The sequence below is a fragment of the Pongo abelii genome, chromosome 20, assembly GCF_028885655.2.
Source record: "Pongo abelii isolate AG06213 chromosome 20, NHGRI_mPonAbe1-v2.0_pri, whole genome shotgun sequence".
NCBI lineage: Eukaryota > Metazoa > Chordata > Mammalia > Primates > Hominidae > Pongo > Pongo abelii.
The window spans coordinates 7918576-7937105 of record NC_072005.2 but is presented as its reverse complement, the minus strand read 5'-3'; the positions used below and the strand labels follow the sequence as shown (position 1 = coordinate 7937105).

At 55.9% G+C, this 18530-nt stretch overlaps 1 protein-coding gene across 2 annotated transcripts; it reads left to right on the top strand.

The window, feature by feature from the left end:
• Positions 1–679: 679 nt before the first annotated feature.
• TIMM44 (translocase of inner mitochondrial membrane 44) lies at positions 680–18429 on the top strand. 2 transcript variants are annotated; one of them, XM_009252709.4, is made up of 13 exons: positions 680–1596; positions 4038–4130; positions 7048–7218; positions 10107–10187; positions 10912–11061; positions 11147–11286; positions 11580–11665; positions 12221–12313; positions 12402–12526; positions 13946–13996; positions 16990–17079; positions 17389–17499; positions 17850–18429. In XM_009252709.4, exons 1-13 carry the CDS (start codon positions 1552–1554, stop codon positions 17967–17969), a joined length of 1356 nt encoding a protein of 451 aa, XP_009250984.2. In that variant the 5' UTR covers positions 680–1551; the 3' UTR covers positions 17970–18429. The 2 variants fall into 2 exon arrangements, with proteins under 2 accessions (XP_009250984.2, XP_024092345.1); XM_024236577.3 differs by lacking the exon at positions 4038–4130.
• Positions 18430–18530: the final 101 nt, after the last annotated feature.

Below are 18530 nucleotides of genomic sequence, written 5' to 3'. Positions count from 1 at the left end.
TAGTGTAGTGTAGTGTAGTGGCACGATCACAGCTCACTATAGCCTTAACTTCCTGGGCCTCAACGATCCTCCCATTTCAGCCTCCTGAGTAGCTGGGACTACAAGAACGTACTACCACGCCAAGCTAATGTGTTGTATTTGTTGTAAAGAAGAGGTCTTCACTATGTTGCCCAGACTGGTCTCAAACTCTTGGGCTGGAGAGATCCTCCCGCCTCAGTGTCCCAAAGTGCTGGGATTATAGGCATGAGCCACCGTGCCCAGCCAAACTCCGTACTTTCAACCACAACTAAGAATCCATATTTCCAGCCCAGACCTTATTCTCAGCAACACACCTGTGTACACCAACCGCTTAACTAGGTTGCTCTTCTTGGCATCAAGACATCTCCAACAAAGCCAGAGTGGAAGCCCTCATCTCTTACCCCCACCTCGAGGGGGAGCTCCTGAGATGGAGAACAGAAGTGTATCCAGCGCAGAAGCCTCCGGGGCCAAGCTGCCTCCCTTTGAAATAATGAAGTCCCATAAACCCATATCACAGGTTAATAATGCAAAAAGACCGGGTGCGGTAGCTCACGCCTGTAATCCCAGTGACTCAGAGGCTGAGGCAGGAGGATCGCTTGAGCTTGGGAACTGGAGGCTGCAGTGAGCTAGATCACGACACTGCACTCTAGCCTGGGTGACAGAGCAAGGCTCTGGCTCTAAAAAAAAAAAAAAAAAAAAAAAAAAAGGATCCAATAAGACAGCAACAGCAACATACATTAGCTCCCCCAGGGGACCAACCCTCCTCCTCATCCCCGGATTGCATGGCCACGTTAAAATACCGCCACTTGGTGGCGGCATTCTTCGAATGGAAAATAGTATCTGGGGTGCTGAAATGACAAAGGCCTGGGCTTCTTCAGGTCAGGGTGTCAATTCACACTGAATCGAAGTAGGACTGGACCACAGTCAGCCTGCTCTCAGCTTCCTCCTCTTATTCGGGGTCAAAACCAACAGGCGTCTTCCCAAAGCACCGCACAAGAGTGGGCTCCTTCGCTTTCTCGGAGCGACTCACTTGCTGGTCTCTCAGCCATTGTCAATCAATCAGTCATTGCAGTGACAGCCATAGACAATTACTCTGGAGCTGGTCCGCCGGTCAATCAGAATCTAATCGAATCCGTCCTTGTGGTCGGTGGATCCACGTGCCTGTACCACCTGCCACCAGCGCCCGGCGCGTTCTATAGCCGAATCACCGCAGGTGACGGAATCCACGCCCCTGGGCTCCGCCCCCTCTCAGTCGCGCCCAATCACAGATCTGACCCTCCCAGGCGTGCCCTCCCCCGGGCCACATCCAGTCACGGGCCCCGTCCTTCCAAAACACTGCCCTATCAGAGGTCAAGCTCTCTAGGAATTCCCTACCCTTTTAATGCCCGCCCCTATGACAGACCCAATCGGAGGGCTCTCCCTCCCCGAAACCCCGCTCCCGGACCGGCTTTTCTCAGGCTTGCGCCGCTCTAGGCCGAAGCGGCGGATGACGCAACCGGGCCGCGCCGCGAGAAGGTCACACGATTCTCTAACATGGCGGCGGCGGCGCTGCGGGGTGGCTGGTGCCGCTGTCCACGGGTGAGCGGCGGTGCGGCGCTGGCAGGGCGCGCTTAGGGGTCTTCTGGGCCTTCGGCCACCAAGGCTTTCTTCTCAGACCCTTGGCCTTCGCGACCCTTGCTTGGGCTCCGTAGAAAGCTTGGGGTTGGATCTTTGGGTAGCAGAGGCCAGGACAGGGGGCACAGAGCGTGGCCTGAGGGCGGGGACCGAGCTTACCGGGCAGGGGGCGGCGATGCGCGGAGCCTGGGAGGAAGCTGATCACCCTTCGCCCTCTGATCAGACTCCACGTATACAGGAGAGTGAATGGTAGCCGGGGCGGCGGCGTCCCGTGGAAAAAAGTAGAGGGGAAGGCAAAAAAACGTGGAATTCACAGCTCGCGGTTAAATGCCAGGTTCTCTACCGACAGCATTTCTTGTCTCGTTTCTTCTAACGTTCATTGTGGATGTGCGAGAGGTGGTTCGCGCCCTGGCAGGCTGTTGGGTCCACAGGGCAGTGGGAGTCAAGACGTGTAAGGCGCACTCAGAAAGTAGTACTTCATATTGCTCGTGCTCTTCGTTTTTTCTTTTTTCTTTTCTTTCTTTTTTTTTTTTTTTTTTTTGAGACAGAGTTTCGCTCTTGTCGCCCAGTCTGGAGTGCAATGGCGCGATTTCGGCTCACTGCAACTTCTGCCTCCCGGGTTCAAGCGATTCTCCTGCCTCAGCCTCAGGTGGATCACCTGAGGTCAGGAGTTCGAGATCCACTGGCCAACATGGTGAAATCCCGTCTCTACTAAAAGCCCATCTCTACTAAAAATACAAAAAAATTAGCTGGGCATGGTGGCGTGCTCCTGTAATCCCAATTACTTGGGAGGCTGAGGCAGGAGAATCATTCGAACCCGGGAGGCGGAGGTTGCAGTGAGCCGAGATCCTGCCACTTTACTCCAGCCTGGGCGACAGAGGGAGACTCCGTCTCAAAAAAAAAAAAAAAAAAAAAAGTTATCCTCAAGTAAATACAGGAGATAGTAGGCACCTGTGTAAGTTTGGGATGTTGCATAGGGTTCTCAGAGGTAGGAGGCAGAGAACAGAGAGAAAAACGGCCCAGGAAATGTGGAAATGGTGGAGAAGTTGTACCTGGTCTTCTGACATCAACACGCCAGGTTCTGTGCTGGGTGACAGGGTGCCGAGTTGAACAGGACCTGCACAAATTCCCCCCCAATTTTTTGTGGAGGCAGGGTCTAGCTATGCTGCCCAGGCTGGTCTCAAACTCCTGGTCTCAAACTCCTGAGCTCAAACGATCGTTCCGCCTCAGCCTCCCAAAGTATCGGGATTACAGGCATGAGCCACCAGCTCAGTGCCTGCACAGAACTTAAGGCACGATCTCGGCTCACTGCACCCTCCACCTCCCGGGTTTAAGCAATACTTCTGCCTCAGCCTCCCTAGTAGCTGGGACTGCAGGTGTGTGCCACCACGCCCGGCTAAATTTTTGTATTTTTGGTAGAGACGGGATTTCACCATGTTGGCCAGGCTGATCGCAAACTCCTGACTGGGTGATCCTCCCGCCTCAGCCTCCCAGCGTGTTGGGATTACAGGCGTGAGCCACCGCGCCCGGCCAGCAAGTACCTTTTACATGAGGTCAGCCCAGTCTTTGTCCAGAGCGACTCCCCTAAATTACTCTGTTTATAGCCCAACCCTTGAGGGGGACATTGTAGCTTTATTCCAGAGTTGTCCCTGGGGCAACACATTATCGATGTTTGTGTCTGAAAATCCAGTTCTCTCATCTTTGGAGGCTGGCAGAAATGGGGTGGGCTCGCAAGAGAAGACTGCTTGGCACTAGCATAGAAACTTAGAGTGCCTACTTTCAGACTAAGGGATTCAATTGTACTGGTACATTTAGCCTTCTTCCCCGCATGGGTTGGCATTTCCTGGGACCTGTCCGTTTTCCTCCAGTTTCAAGGGCACGAGGATAGATGTAGGCCCTGGAGGTACAGACACAGCATTTTCTCTTTCCACCAGCTTCTACTTGCTTCTCAGACTTTGGGAAGATTACAGAGCGCCCGGCATGCGTCAGGCATAAGATAAGAATTGGCCAATGAGGCCAGGTGCGGTGGCTCATGCCTGTAATCCCAGCACTTTGCAAAACCGGGGGAGGGGTGGATCACCTGAGGTCAGGAGTTCGAGACCAGCCTGGCCAACATGTCAAAACCCCTTCTCTCCTAAAAATACAAATATTAGCCGGATGTGATGGTGCATACCTGTAATTCCAGCTACTCGGGAGACTGAGGCAGGAGAATCGCTTGAACCCGGGAGGCAGAGGTTGCAGTGAGCTGAGATTGCACCACTGCACTCCAGCCTCAGACTCCGTCTCAAAAAAAAAAAAAAATGGCCAGCGAGTCACAGGTGACCCTGCTGTTTTGTGTGTGGTCTGCTTACTTCTCAGTCAGCCTCTTGTTAGAATGGATCTTTCTCTTCTCTCTCCCCAATTAGAGGTGCCTCGGCAGTGGAATCCCATTTCTTTCCAGCCACAGTCTACCCCATGGGTCGACCTATCAGATGCGCCGGCCAGGCGGAGAGCTGCTGGTGAGTGACTCAGGATGCTCAGGCCAGCAGACACAGGGGAGTCCCGAAAATTCAGATCCCATTGGCAGGAGGGAGTGGTGGGGCTGTGGAGGTGGCTCACACCATCTCAGTGGTGGGCCTTCTGTGTCCGGGGCCTTCAGAATGACAGATCCCAGCGTGCCTGGCCTTCTCGGTCCCAGAAACACTTGACCTGCCTCTTGCTTGATGTCGTAAGGGGATAAGGTGCTGTCAGAATAGCCCTTATGTTGGCTGTAATGCTTGGAAGAGACCCCTGTATTGAACTGAATTCTGCTTCCCTGTGACCTCTGCCTGTGGGTACCTCACCAAGCATGGCTATTTCCTTTTCTGGAAGATAGACCTTTGATCATTGGTACAGAGTCACCTTGTCACAACCAGACCTCAGTTTCTCCTGGTCATTCCTCTTCAACTGTGCTTCTGTTGGTGTCTCAGCATCGTGAGGACAGAAGCCCAAAACCTGACTCCCTTCCCCAGACCTGTACATTCGGGCAGCGTGTACATTCTGTATCCCTCCCTCTCTCTCTGTGCGCCCAGAGCCTCAGCTCAACTGCCTCCTTGCAGGCAGCTACCTGCCTCTCCAGTCCTGTCCTGGGGCCATCGTGGGTGTGGGACAGGACCTGTGACTCTTTCCCTTTCTTGTCTAGTCCCCCGCCACACACTCATTCCCATGGTTTGTAGCCCAAGAGTCTCTGGTAGGGCTTCCATAAGGTTGTGTGATCCCGGATGATCTTACTTAGAACCTAGGCTTCCCCTGGAGAAAGGCTGGCCAGAGTGGCATCTGAATGGGACTGCAGCCTGCTGACAGGAGGCCTGGCCACCTGTCCTGGGGAGCAGCACTGGGCTTTTTTTTTTTTTTTTTTTTTTTTTTTTAAGATAGGGTCTCACTGTGGCCCAGGCTGGGGTGCAGTGGCGCTGTCACGGCTCACTGCAGCCTTGAACTCTTGGGCTTAAGCGATCCTCTCACCTCAGCCTTCTGAGTAGCTGGGACCACAGGTGTGTGACTCCATGGGGCCTGAGCACCAGGCTGGATGCAGCTTTCTCTTGTAGCTTGACAGGAGCCAGGGAGGGGGATCCCACCTGGAGCTGGTATACCCAACACAGCTGTGGAAAAGTTGACCACAGGCGGCCCCTTCCCCCTGATTGGATTATTGTATGATCATTCATTAAACTGTTTCTCTGTTGTTGTTTTTTTGAAACAGAGTCTCACTCTGTCGCCCAGGCTGGAGTGCAGGGGCGAGATATCGGCTCACTGCAACCTCCACCTCCCGCGTTCAAGCAATTCTCCTGCTTCTGCCTCCTCATTAGCTGGGACTACAGTCACGCACCACACCTGGCTAATTTTTGTATTTTTAATAGAGACAAGGTTTCACCATGTTGGCCAGACTTGTCTCGGACTCCTGGCCTCAAGTGATCTGCCCACCTCGGTCTCCCAAAGTGCTAGGATTACAGATATGAGCCACTGTGCCCAGCCTTTTTTTTTTGAGATGGAGTCTCATTCCATCACCCAGGCTGGAGTGCAGTGGCACAATCTTGGCTCACTGCAACCTCCGGCTCCTGGGTTCAAGTGATTCTTCTGCCTCAGCCTCCTGAGTAGCTGGCATTACAGGCACCCACCGCCACGCCCAGCTAATTTTTGTATTTTTAGTAGAGACAGGGTTTCACTATGTTGGTCAGGCTGGTCTGGAACTCCAGACCTCAAGTGATCCGCCCACCTTGGCCTCCCAAAGTGCTGAGATTACAGGTGTGAGCCACCGCACCCAGCCTTGTTTTGCTTTTACAAGGCTTTATCTTTTTGAGCAGTTTTAGGTTTACAGAAAAATCCAACAGAAAGTCCAAAGAGTTGCCATGCGCCTCCTCTCCCATCCAGCACACAGTTTTCTATTCTTCACATCCTGCATTAGTGTGGCGCATCTGTTACAATTGACTGGATGTTGATACATTATTATTAATAAATGCATGGTTTACCTTCCGGTTCCCTCTTGGTGGTATACATTCTCTGTGATTACAGTATCATAAGAGTAGTTTCACTGCCCTAACATTTTTCTGTGTTCCCCCTACTCGTCTCACCCTCTTCCTGCCAACCCCTGGCAACCACTGATCTTTTACTGTCCCCTTAGTTTTGCCTTTTCCAGAATGTTCTATAGTTGGAATCAGACAGTATGTAGCCTTTTCAGATTGGCTTCTTTCACTTAGTGCAACATACATTTAAAGTTCCTCTGTGTCTTTTCACAGCTTGAGAGCGTATTTCTTGTTTGTTTTTTAAATTATTTTATTTTATTTTATTTTATTTGAGATGGAGTCTCGCTGTGTCACCCCGACTGGAGTGCAGTGGCATAATCTTGGCTCACTGCAGCCTCTTCCTCCCGGGTTCAAGCAATTCTTGTGCCTCAGCCTTCCGAGTAGCTGGGACTAAAGGCACACACCACCATGCCCGGCTAACTTTTGCATTTTTAGTAGAGACGAGGTTTCACCATTTTGGCCAGGCTGGTCTCGAACTCCTGACCTCAGGTGATCTGCCCGCCTCAGCCTCCCAAAGTACTGGGATTACAGGCGTGAACTACCGCGCCTGGCCTGTTTTTTAAATCGGGTGCTATGTTGCCCACGTTGGTCTCAAAACTCATGGCCTCAAGCAATTCTCCCTCCTCAGCCTCCTAAAGTGGCTGAGAGCTCATTTTTTTTCAGCACTGAATAATATTCTGTTGTCTGGATATACCACACTTTTATCACCTGCTGTTTCTTTGTCTTTTATTATTATTATAAAAGAGATAGCTAATCAACATTAAATGTATATCAACAGAAAAGAGAACATTTAAAAAAATCCCTCAGAGTCCCTCTGTGGGGCATTTCATTCTATGTTCTACTATGTTCTTTAAATTTTTTTCTTGTACATTCTTTCTAGTCCAAATCATATTCTTCTGGAAACAGAAAAGGCTTTCTGTCCGGCTTGCTAGATAATGTCAAACAAGAATTAGCCAAAAACAAAGAAATGAAAGAAAGTATAAAAAAATTCCGTGATGAGGCCAGAAGGCTAGAAGAATCAGATGTGCTCCAGGAGGCCAGAAGGAAATACGTGAGTTTCTTTGCTGCTTTTTTTTCCCCGCCCAGGCTGGAGTGTAGTGGCGCGATCTTGGTTCACTGCAACCTCCACCTCCCAGGTTCAAGTGATTCCCCTGCCTCAGCCTCCCGAGTAGCTGGGTTTACAGGCATGCGCCACCATGCCCAGCTAATTTTTGTATTTTTAGTAGTGACGAGGTTTCACCATGTTGGCCAGGCTGGTCTCAAACTCCTGACCTCAAGTGATCTGCCCGCCTCAGCCTTCCAAAGTGCTGGGATTACAGACGTGAGCCACTGCGTTGGGCCCCTTTGCTTCTTACCCTTCTTGGTTGACGTTTGTTTCCAAGGCCAGGGACAGCCAGAGGAGCTCAGGGCTGGACGGTTGGGGGCAGGGTGGCTCGTGAGGAAGTGAGGTCACTGCTCTAATGCACTAATGAGGGGGAGCCAGGGGACAGGTGCGGGTCTCCAGGCCTCTGGGTTCTGCCATGAGACCATGCAGCGTTCTGTGCAGCTTGAAGCATGGTCCCCAGACCAGCAGCACTGGCTGCTCCTGGGAGTGGATGAGCAATGCAGAGGCTCACACCCTCCCAAACTGCCAGGCCAGCACCCGCAGCTTCACAGGCCCCCAGGCAACGCATGCACACCAGCTATGGGATGTAGCGCTCCTGAGAGCTCCCAGCCGTAGCCCTCTGAGTGGAGCCTGGTGGAAACTGGGTGATGGTGCTGGCATTTTATTTTGTTTTATTTTGTTTTATTTTATTTTATTTTATTTTATTTTATTTTATTTTATGACATGGAGTCTTGCTCTGTCACTCAGGCTGGAGTGCAGTGGTGTGATCTTGGCTCACTGCAACCTCCAGCTCCTGGGTTCAAGTGATTCTCCTGCCTCAGCCTCCCGGATAGCTGGGATTACAGGCGCCCGCCACCACACCCAGCTGATTTTTTGTTGTTGTTGTTTGAAGCAGAGTCTTACTCTGTTGCCCAGGCTGGAGTGCAGTAGTATGATTTTGGCTTAACACAACCTCTGCCTCCTAGGCTCAAGCGATTCTCCTGCCTCAGCCTCCCGAGCAGCTGGGATTACAGACACACACCACTACTGCCCAGCTAATTTTTGTATTTTTAGTAAAGACAGGGTTTCACCATGTTGGCCAGGCTGGCCTTGAACTCCTGACTTCAAATGATCCACCTGCCTTGGCCTCCCAAAGTGCTGAGATTACAGGCGTAAGCCACGGCGCCCAGCCCTGTATTTCTTTTTGTAGAGACGGGGTTTCACCATGTTGGCCAGGCTGGTCTCAAACTCCTGGCTTCAAGTGATCTGCCCGTCTCAGCTTCCCAAAGTGCTAGGATTACAGGTGTGAGCCACTGCTCCCAGCCTGTGATTATTAATTGTCACTTCTCTTCTTGAGCAGCTGCCAAGCCCTGGCTTCTGGGAATGGCTCTGCATTCCTTTATTTGTAAGGGCCCTGCGAGGCAGGTACAGTGTCCCCATCTTACCAGTGAGCAGCTGAGCCTCAGAGATGCAGGTACCTGCCACGGGTCCCTTGGATTTTGGTTTGGTTTGGTTTCATTTGTGTTTTTTTGTTTGTTTTTTGTTTTTCTCCTTTGAGATGGAGTCTTGCTCTGTCAGCCAGGCTGGAGTGCAGTGGTGCGATCTCGGCTCACTGCAACCTCCACCTCCCTGGGTTCAAGCGATTCTCCTGCCTCAGCCTCCCGAATAGCTGGAATTACAGGCGCCCACCACCACGCCGGGCTAATTTTTGTATTTTTAGTAGAGACGGGGTTTCATCAGTTTGGCCAGGCTGGTGTTGAACTCCTGACCTCAGGTGATCCATCTGCCTTGGTCTCCCAGAGTGCTGGGATTACAGGCATGAGCCACCGTGCCCAGCCTAGTTTAGTTTTTTGAGACAGGGTCTTGCTCTGTCACCCTGGCTGGAGTGCAGTGGTGTGATCACAGCTCACTGCAGTCTTGACCTTCCCATGTTCAGGTGATTCTCCCACCTCAGCCTCCTGAGTAGCTGTGACTAAAGGCATGGGATACCACGCCTGGCTAATTTTTTTATATTTCTAGAGACAGGGTCTCACCATGTTGCCTGTGCTGGTCTCGAACTCCCTGGGCTCAAGCGATCCTCCCATCTCAGCTTCCCAAAGAGCTGGGACTACAGCTCCTCTTTATCATTAATGCAGGGGTCATCTGAAGACACAGCAGGCTGAGTTAGGAGTGGGATGGATGGGGCGGGAGACATAAGACCAAGCTGTGGCGGCTGGAGGCTGGATGAGGGGCACAGTGATGACAGGCAAGGCCACCTCCTACCACCCGGTGAAAGGCGAAGGCTGGGCCTCCTGTTCCCAGGAGGTAGCTGCCAAGCGGGGACCCAAATCTGCCAGCCTTCTGGGCAAGGAGCTTACCGCTGCTGAGACCCTCAATCCAAGCCACGTGGGCAGCCGGGGCCCTGGAGGCAGCACGTGCTGGCAGGTGCGGGGAGGGAGGGGCTGCAGAGAAGATGCTTCTTGGACCTTTGGCTGTAAGAGAAATGTCACTGCCGTGTCAGAACATACAGACTTAAAGACACACCGTTGGCCAGGCACAGTGGCTCACACCTGTAATCCCAGCACTTCGCGAGGCCGAGGCGGGTGGATCACTTGAGGTCAGAAGTTTGAGACCAGCCTGGCCAACGTGGTAAAACCCTGTCTCTACTGAAAATACAAAAATTAGCCAGGCATGTTGGTGGGCCCTGTAGTCCCAGCTACTCGGGAGGCTGGGGCAGGAAAATCGCTTGAACCTGGGAGGAGGAAGTTGCAGTGAGCCGAGATCGTGCCACTGCACTCCAGCCTGGGCAACGGAGTGAGACATCGTCTCAAAAAAAAAAAAAAAAGGAAAAAAAGGACACAACGCTCTTTACCTAGAAAACCATCGAGTCAGAAACCGTGCGGACGAGTGAGGTGCTACGGAAGAAGCTTGGGGAGCTGACGGGCACCGTGAAGGAGGTAACAGTCCCACGCCCGCCTGGAGCCGCTGGGGCCGTCGAAGTCCCCCGGCTGCTGGAGGCTGGAGGAAGTGTCAGCTCCTGGGTGGGGGTGGCTTGGCAGCAGTGGGTGGCATGGGGCGTGCTACCACCCTCGAGAAGGTTTCAGGAGTTCCCAGCACACGCAGGGTGAGGTCAGACTGGCAACCTTACATGACCGTTGACCCAGTAAGTCGGCAGCAGTAAGTGCTGCTAGCCAGGACTCGAGGAGAACATGAAAATGTTTTTCCTCCCTAAAAATAGGAGGGGAGGGGCCCCTTCCACCCCCTCCCGAGGGTAGAGGCGGGAGTGAGGATTCCTGGGGTGCTGCGGGCTCTCCTTGGTTGCCTGTTCTGTCCAGCTTTGCCCAGCATGGGGCGCCCTCACCACCCTTCTTTCCCCGGGGTCCCCTCCTTGGGAATCCTTGCTGCCAGGCAGTTCCCGGGTCTCCAGAGGACTCCTGCCCATTTTGGAGAGGGGCCGGTGGACCCTGCGTCTCACCCAGAGCCCAGGGGCCAGCATCCCGGAAGCCGTGGCGGTGTGCTTATGGCTCTGGGGGTTCCGCGCACCACAGGAGCACAGAAGGCCTCTGCTGGCCTCGGGGAGCCAGATCTGCCCTTCTCTCCGGCAGGAATTCATTCCTCCTGCGCCCCCCAACCACCCCCGGGGCCGGTGCCAACGCCCCCTCTCTGTGTCTGTCTCAGTAGAGTCTTCACGAAGTCAGTAAAAGTGATCTCGGCCGGAAAATCAAGGAGGGCGTGGAGGAAGCAGCCAAGACGGCCAAGCAGTCGGCCGAGTCGGTATCCAAAGGTGGGGAGAAGCTGGGCAGGATGGCGGCCTTCAGAGCCCTCTCCCAGGTGAGCCCAGTCCTGGGCCAGGGCGTGCAGCCTGGGGCGGCCGAACCCAGACACCCACCCCAGCCCCGCTGTGCCTCCCTCACAGGGGGTGGAGTCTGTGAAGAAGGAAATTGACGACAGCGTTCTGGGACAGACCGGGCCCTACCGGAGGCCCCAGCGACTCCGGAAGAGAACGGAGTTTGCGGGAGATAAGTTCAAGGAGGAGAAAGTGTTTGAGCCAAACGAGTAGGTACCAGCCCGTGGCCCTCGCTGCCCCCATTTTGGGCAGCTTTCACTGCTGTCTATTTCGGGAGCCCACCAATGGTTCCCTCCTGAGTCCGTTTCTTGAGTTTGCCTTCTGCCCAAGGTTCCCGGCTCCCTCGAATTTGAGGGTAAGAAGTGAGGGCGGGGTCCTCAGAGCCCCTAGGTTTGAGGTCTCAGCTGCCCGCTGTCCTCTGCTGCCCCCTGCCTGCAGCAGCAGGAGGGCACAGGGTGGCCCCGGCACCGCCGCTCACCCCAGGGCCCACCCTCTTCCCCAGGGAGGCCCTGGGGGTCGTGCTGCACAAGGACTCCAAGTGGTACCAGCAGTGGAAGGACTTCAAGGAGAACAACGTGGTGTTTAACCGTGAGTGAGGGTGTCTCGGAGGGCAGGTGACCGCGTCCCGGGCAGTCGGTGGAGCGCAGGGGTGATCCCCTGCATTGGGCGCAAGACAGCCCCGTTTTATAGAGAGGGAGATCGGAGTCGGAGTGGGCCGGTCACTTCTTTGTGGTCACATGATGGTGCGGCTGTAGATTCTGCCGCCAGAAGCCAGGTGCTCCCTCATAAGCACAGTCAGGGCCCCAAAACGAGCCGCAGGCCCCTGTCCCTTGTCCTGTGAGGACTGCTAGAGGCCTGTGTTTCCTTTGTAGTGAAAGCAACAGCCAGCGGGGTGGCGGCCCATAACTTATACAGCCCCGCTAGGGCCGCAGCTGAGGGGCCTCTGCGCCTGGCCAGGTAGGTGGGCAGGCAGCAGTCCCCAAGCACAGATGAGGATGCAGGTCCACAGCCGTCCCCTCCCTGACCCCACCTGTGTCAGGGTGGATCCCGCAGGGGCCACAGGGAGCCCCTGGAAGCTGTGAGGGAGGGTTGTGTTTCTGGAAGGGGCCCCTTCTCCTCCAGCACCTGCCCCGTCTTCCACAGGGTTCTTCGAGATGAAGATGAAGTATGACGAAAGCGACAACGCGTTCATCCGGGCATCCCGGGCCCTTACGGACAAGGTCACCGACTTGCTGGGTGAGTGAGTCATCCCTGGACCTCGCAGGCTGGTGGTGGGGCGGGGTCCCCAGCCCTCCCCCCGAACTCCCGGCTCTGCTCCCTGCAGGGGGCCTGTTCTCCAAGACAGAGATGTCGGAGGTGCTCACGGAGATCCTCCGGGTGGACCCGGCCTTTGACAAGGACCGGTTTCTGAAACAGTGCGAGAACGACATCATCCCCAATGTCCTGGAGGTGGGTGCCACACCCCCAGGACCCCTCCCAGGCGGCAGGTCCTGGCTCCACCACCTCCCCCGCCCCAGCCGGCACCCTGGGTGCTGCCAGGGAACTTCGCTGCCGAGGCTGTTTTCTGAGGAGGCTGGTTGCACATGGGCTCCTGCCCGGCTGCAGCTGCCCCACGAGCTGTGCCCGAAGCCATTCCTGGGCCTTACCGGTGCCTCCAGGTGCCGTTTCCCTCACTCCTCCTGCCTGAGGCTGTTGTTCCTTTGAGGTTGCTGGGAGCTGCTGCTGGAGGCTAGGGATTGTCTCAGGTGCCTGGAGCCCCTCACCCCTTGGGAGAAGTGGGTGTCTGTCCTCAGACATCAGAGCTGGCCCCAAGCCACGTCTGACCCAGAGCTGCAGCCGAGGGGGTTCCCTCACGGTGCTGTCCCTGGCAACCAGACCCTCGTTGGGCTTACAGATGAGGGTATCTTGCTCAAGGTCATGCTGCAGCCTGCCCCCTACAGGTTGGTGGCCTCCTGTCTTCCCTGCTGCCTCTGCCTCTCTGCAGCCCCCAGGATGCAGGAGGAGCCTGGACACCCTCGGCCCAGTTGGGCTAGGCCTCTGGAAGGCCCTTCATGGGACTGTCCATCCTTGGCCCCGCCAGCCTCCGCCCAACGTCCTCTTCCTCCTCCAGTTTCCTGTATCCTTCCCGCCACTTCAGGCAGGGCTGGGAGGCGGTGCGGATGGGCGCCATGCCCCAAAACAGCAGCCTGAGCACCGCAGTGCCTTCCGGGATGGGTGATGGGTGCCGAGTGTTCTGGCCACCCGCCCCCTGCCGCTCACAGCTTTCACCACCAGCATCCGGCTCCTTCCCGCTCTTCTCCCCGCTCCAGGCGCCTCCCTCCCCCTCATCGGATCTGGCCCAGGCTCCGGGATCCGTGGAAGCAGCTCCCAGCCCAGGCATGCCCCCTGCAGCCCACCCCTCCCTCTCGCTGCCCCCAGCAGTTAGGAGGCAGCTGGTCCTGTGGTGGGCCTTGCAGTCCGAAACATGGTCCCCTGGGGGGACAGAGGATATGGGCTCACTGCGGGAGCCGGAGTGTGGGTCCTCATCTCCCTGGCTTGGATTCCTGACCAGTCTGAAAGCTGGGTCCCCAGCCACCTTTCTCTTCCTCCACCAGGTTCCAGGGGAGTCCCCCTGTGGGGTGCCTCCTGGGTGGTCGCCCACAGGCTGCCCTCCGCCTGTGTCCAGGCCAGAGCCAGGCACTGACACCAGCAGGGATAGGCCTGGGGAGGGACACCCAGTGCCACAGCTCCACCCGCGCCCCACAGGTGGCAGCCGGGGGTGTCTGAGGAAACTCCCCACCCCGCACCACTGGAGAATGTTCCCAGGACCTCGTCTGCTGCCTGAAAAGCCCACTCTCGTTCTGGTGCTTATTTTCCCTTCCTTTTTAGGCCATGATTTCTGGAGAGCTTGACATTCTCAAAGACTGGTGCTATGAAGCTGTGAGTACTTCCTTTTTTTTTTTTTTAAGGCCTAAAAAATCACCATGGAGAAGTTCCACTTCGGTGGCTCCGTTGGGGTAGCTCCCAACAGGCAGGACCTGGGCTCCTGGTGGGGGAATCCTCACGTCTCATCCTCCGAGAGCCTGACATCCCCCCCGCCACCTTCCGTTCCCCAGCGTGTGACACATCTGGGCTCTCAGGCTGGACACCGGGTCACCTGCCAGTCCTTTGCTCCCAGACTGTAAACTTTGTTAGGGAGAATCCTTCTCTGGGCTGGTGTCTAAGAGATGGCTGGTTGGGGGTGTCCGCTGGGCCCGTGAGAGATCACAAAGTTGCCAATTTTACTGGGCCTTTTTTTCCCCTCCAATCTTAAAATAATTTAGGTGAGGTCTGGGCGCGGTGGCCCATGCCTTCAATCCCAGCAGCCCAAGGCGGGAGGTTGCTTCAGCCCAGGCATTCAAGACTAGCCTGGGAAACATAGTAAGATCCCCTCTCTACAAAAAAATTTAACATGAGCCAAGTGGCAGGGCGCGGTGGCTCACGCCTGTACTCCCAGCACTTTGGGATGCCAAGGCAGGCGATTGCCTGAGCTCAAGAGTTCGAGACCAGCCTGGGCAACATGGTGAAACCCCATCTCTACTAAAATAAGAAATTAGCCAGGCATGCTGGTGCACGTCTGTAATCCCAGCTACTGGGGAGGCTGAGGCAGTAGAATTGCTTAAATCCGGGAGGCGGAGTTTGCAGTGAGCCGAGGTCACGTCACTGCACTTCAGCCAGACGCTGCTCTGTTCAGACAGCACAGAGCAAGATTCTGTCTCAAAAAAAAAAAAAAAAAAAACCAAGCGTGGTGGCAGGCACCTGTTGTCCCAGCTCTTAGGGAGGCTGAGGTGGGAGGATCACTTGAGCTCAGGAAGTCAAGGCTGCAGTGAGTCATCGCACCACAGCACTCCAGCCTGGGTGACAGATCAAGACACTGTCACTAAGGAAATAATAGGTTGGGCACAGTGGCTCATGCCTGTAATCCCAGCACTTTGGGAGGGTGAGGTGGGTGGATCACGAGGTCAGGAGTTCGAGACCAGTCTGGCCCACGTGGTGAAATCCCATCTCTACTAAAAATACAAAAATTAGCCAGGCCTGGTGGCGGGCGCCTGTCGTCCCAGCTACTCGGGAGGCTGAGGCAGGAGAATCGCTTGAACCCAGGAGGCAGAGGTTGCAGTGAGCCAAGATTACGCCACTGCACTCCAGCCTGGGCGACAGAGCGAGACTGTCTTTAAAAAAAAAATAAATAAATAAATAAAATAATAATAATTTATGGAAGGAGAGTCCCAGGAGAGGTGATTGCAGCCATGAAGTAAAATGAGGTCTCTGGGGGCCCGACTGCCCTATTTCAGGTGGCTGCAGTGGCCTGGGGTGCAGGCTGGGGCCGGGGGTCAGGGAGAGTGTGGGTCTCCCACATGACGGCAGGGGGGCTGGGAGCCAAGTGGGATTTGAAGGTGTCACCCGCCCCACTTCCCAGGCCAGAGCAGAGTCTCTGTGCTTACCTCCCACGGGTCGTGAGAATGAAGTGTGATCACAGAAACCAGGGCAGTGCTGGCCCCGGGCCAGAGGGAACCCGCAGAGGTAACCCTGGTAACCAAACAGCCCCTGGAAGGGTGGGGGGAGCTTTCATCGGTGACCTGGGGCCGCCACCTATGGGGCGCGGATGGGGTTGCGGCACTGGGTGCCCCTCCCCAGGCCCTGGGAGCCTCTAGCTGTCCTCACGACATGATCCTGAAACATAGATCCAAACAAAACATCGATAGTCTTCCCACACCAGGAAGGAGCTGTGTCCTGATGAGGCCTCAACTGCTTCTCAGAGTCCAGGCTTGGGGTTCGGGGGCCGCCAGCAGCACCGCGTACCTTGGGTCTGGTCTAGCTGTCTGCCCCATCCCTGGCAGCCTCCCTGTCCCTGCCTGAGTCCATCCCTGTGGGGCTCCCAGCTCCCATCTCCTCAGGCCACCTCATCTCACCCTATTCACTCCCCGACCTGTGTGTTTCTTTCCCCCGGCTTCTTCGTATTAAGCGATCCAGAATCTTTCTTGGCTAATTCTGTTCTGCACCCAGCTCATAAACAACTTGGAAAAAGCAGAGGAGAAGATGTCAGATTTTCTTTTTAAATACTCCCCTGCACGGTGACTAATCCAGCAGGCATTTAGGAGTTTCCATGTGGATTTTTTTTTTTTTTTTTTTTTTTGGTTTTTGGTTTTGTTTTTACCTTGGGACCATTACGCCACAGCTGACTCGCTTTGCCAGGGAGCTGCTGGTGCCCTGGAAACACAGCTGAAGTTCCAGCCACGTCCACAGAAGTGTTTTTAAAATGTCACCTTTAAGAAACCGAACAAGTAGGATTGGCTCTGTTTTTTTTTTTTCTCTCCCCTCCGCGGATCAGTCATTTCCATAAAAAGTAGATGCTATCGGAACATCTTTTCTCTCATAGTTTCATGCCAAGCCCAGAGAAACCTCCAGTGAAAACGTGTCTCGGGGGCTGCTTCCTGTGCCTGGCACAGGCGCAGGGGGGTTGAGGGTGACACTGGGGGCTGGTCAGTGACAGAGGCAGCCTCGGGCTGAGGACAGATCCTAGAAGAGGCATTTGATCTCAGGCCAAGATTCAGAGTGCGGTGAATATGGAAGTATTAAAGATCAGCCAAGGGGCCGCCAGCTTAGCCCTGGGAGTAGATTTGGGATTTTCTTCCAAGAGAATCACCCACTTTGCTGATTAATCCTGTTTTCATTGGGTCATCTGGATAGAGTGTTGTTCCCAGGAGAGGGAAGCGTGTGATCTGGGCCAGTAAGTGGGTGGCACCTGCCTCCCCACTTGGACCTGGGTTCTTGGCCTCTGCCATTGCTGGCTGGCGGCAGGGCACCCAGGCGCCAGGGTGTGTGGGCAGCAGCTCTGTGTGGCATGGTGCCCGCCCTGGGTGGCATCACGCAGGCGTGTCGGCCTCTCATTGCAGACTTACAGCCAGCTGGCCCACCCCATCCAGCAGGCCAAGGCGCTGGGTCTCCAATTCCATTCTCGCATCCTAGACATTGACAACATCGACGTAAGCACCTCGCAGTGGGGGCCCGGGCCACCATCGGGGGTGGGAACTATGGCCAGACAGGGCCCAGGAGGTGGCCTTGCCAGGGGCTGGGGGCCATGTGCTGATCCAAGAGGTCTTGGGCTTGTCCAAGGGGAGGGTCTCGAGGGAGGCCTGGTCCTGGTCTGAGAGGCAAGGCCCACAGGGAGGGACCGGTGCTGGGCCTGGTGCTGGAGCCTTCTCCCAGCAGGGCCTAGGCGCAGGGGTTTCACCTCCAGGGGAGCAGCCGGCCCGTCCTCTGAGGCCCACCCCCCCCTCTCGGCCCCTCTGCAGCTAGCCATGGGCAAGATGATGGAGCAGGGGCCGGTGCTGATCATCACCTTCCAGGCACAGCTGGTGATGGTGGTCAGGAACCCCAAAGGCGAGGTGGTGGAGGGCAACCCGGTGAGTGAGGGAGTGGGATGGGGCGGGCACACGACACCGCCTGTCCCCAAGATCTGTGTGTGGCCACCTGGCAGGGACCCCAGCTCAGAGCCCTGAAGCTCTGGGACTGGGTGGGGATGTGGAGAAACCTCTGGGCCAGAGTCTGGGGTTGAGGGAGGTGGGATACCAGCAGACCTGTCTGTTTTTACCAAGGCCTGAGTGGTTCCTGAGTCTAGGCAATTGTGCTGGCCTCTGCTCCCAGCCCCTGGGGAAGATGCCGGTGGCTCCTGCCCCACAGAGCCTGGCCCCTCCCAGAGCTGCCTGGGTCGCCTCAACCCTCTCAACAGTGCCCTTCCCACCCCACCCTGCAGGACGAGGTGCTGCGGATGCTGTACGTGTGGGCGCTCTGCCGAGACCAGGACGAGCTCAACCCCTACGCGGCCTGGCGGCTCCTGGACATCTCGGCCTCTAGCACCGAGCAGATCCTCTGAGTGTAGTGCCCGAGCCAGGGAGCCCCGGGCTGGGTCATCAGGCACAGAGGCACCGCAACACCACCTGCGGCAACTCCAGACCTCTGGGAACAAGACTGCGGGCTCTGCCCCCAGCTCTGCCAGGACGGCTGCAAGACCAGCTGGCCCGGGAGGGGACAACGGGCTGCTGCGGGTGCGCGGGAGCTGGAGACACTCCCCCCAGGGCCAACCCCTGCCCTGTTGCTCTGCCCTGCAGGGGTCCCGGCGCCTGGTCACCTGGGGTGCACACAGGCCACACAGTGCCAAGAGGCCCCAGGGACTCCCCCCACAGCAGGGTGGGACCCGGGACCCGCGGCTCAGTGGCCCGCTAGCCACGTCAGCCAAGCCACTTTAGGTCCATTTTTTATTTTAACAGTGCTCTTCCATCTTGTGCATAAGCCTGAGATTTGGAAAGAATAAAACACCGAATTGCAGAAGAGCAGCTCCGGAGTCTGAAGTGTCTTCTCTGGCGCGGGAGTGGCCGAGGCGATGGTGGGGGTGGGAGCGGGCGGCTGCTCTGGGAGGCTGTCAAGGTCGAGTGAG

What these genes read in the sequence shown, in the direction of transcription:
- TIMM44 (XM_009252709.4), top strand. Translation starts at nt 1,552, where the DNA reads ATGGCGGCGGCGGCGCTGCGGGGTGGCTGGTGCCGCTGTCCACGG. An exon ending in AGGAGGCCAGAAGGAAATAC is followed by an intron (nt 7,219 to 10,106) that starts GTGAGTTTCTTT and finishes CTCTTTACCTAG; the next exon opens with AAAACCATCGAGTCAGAAAC. An exon ending in TCATCCCCAATGTCCTGGAG is followed by an intron (nt 12,527 to 13,945) that starts GTGGGTGCCACA and finishes CTTCCTTTTTAG; the next exon opens with GCCATGATTTCTGGAGAGCT.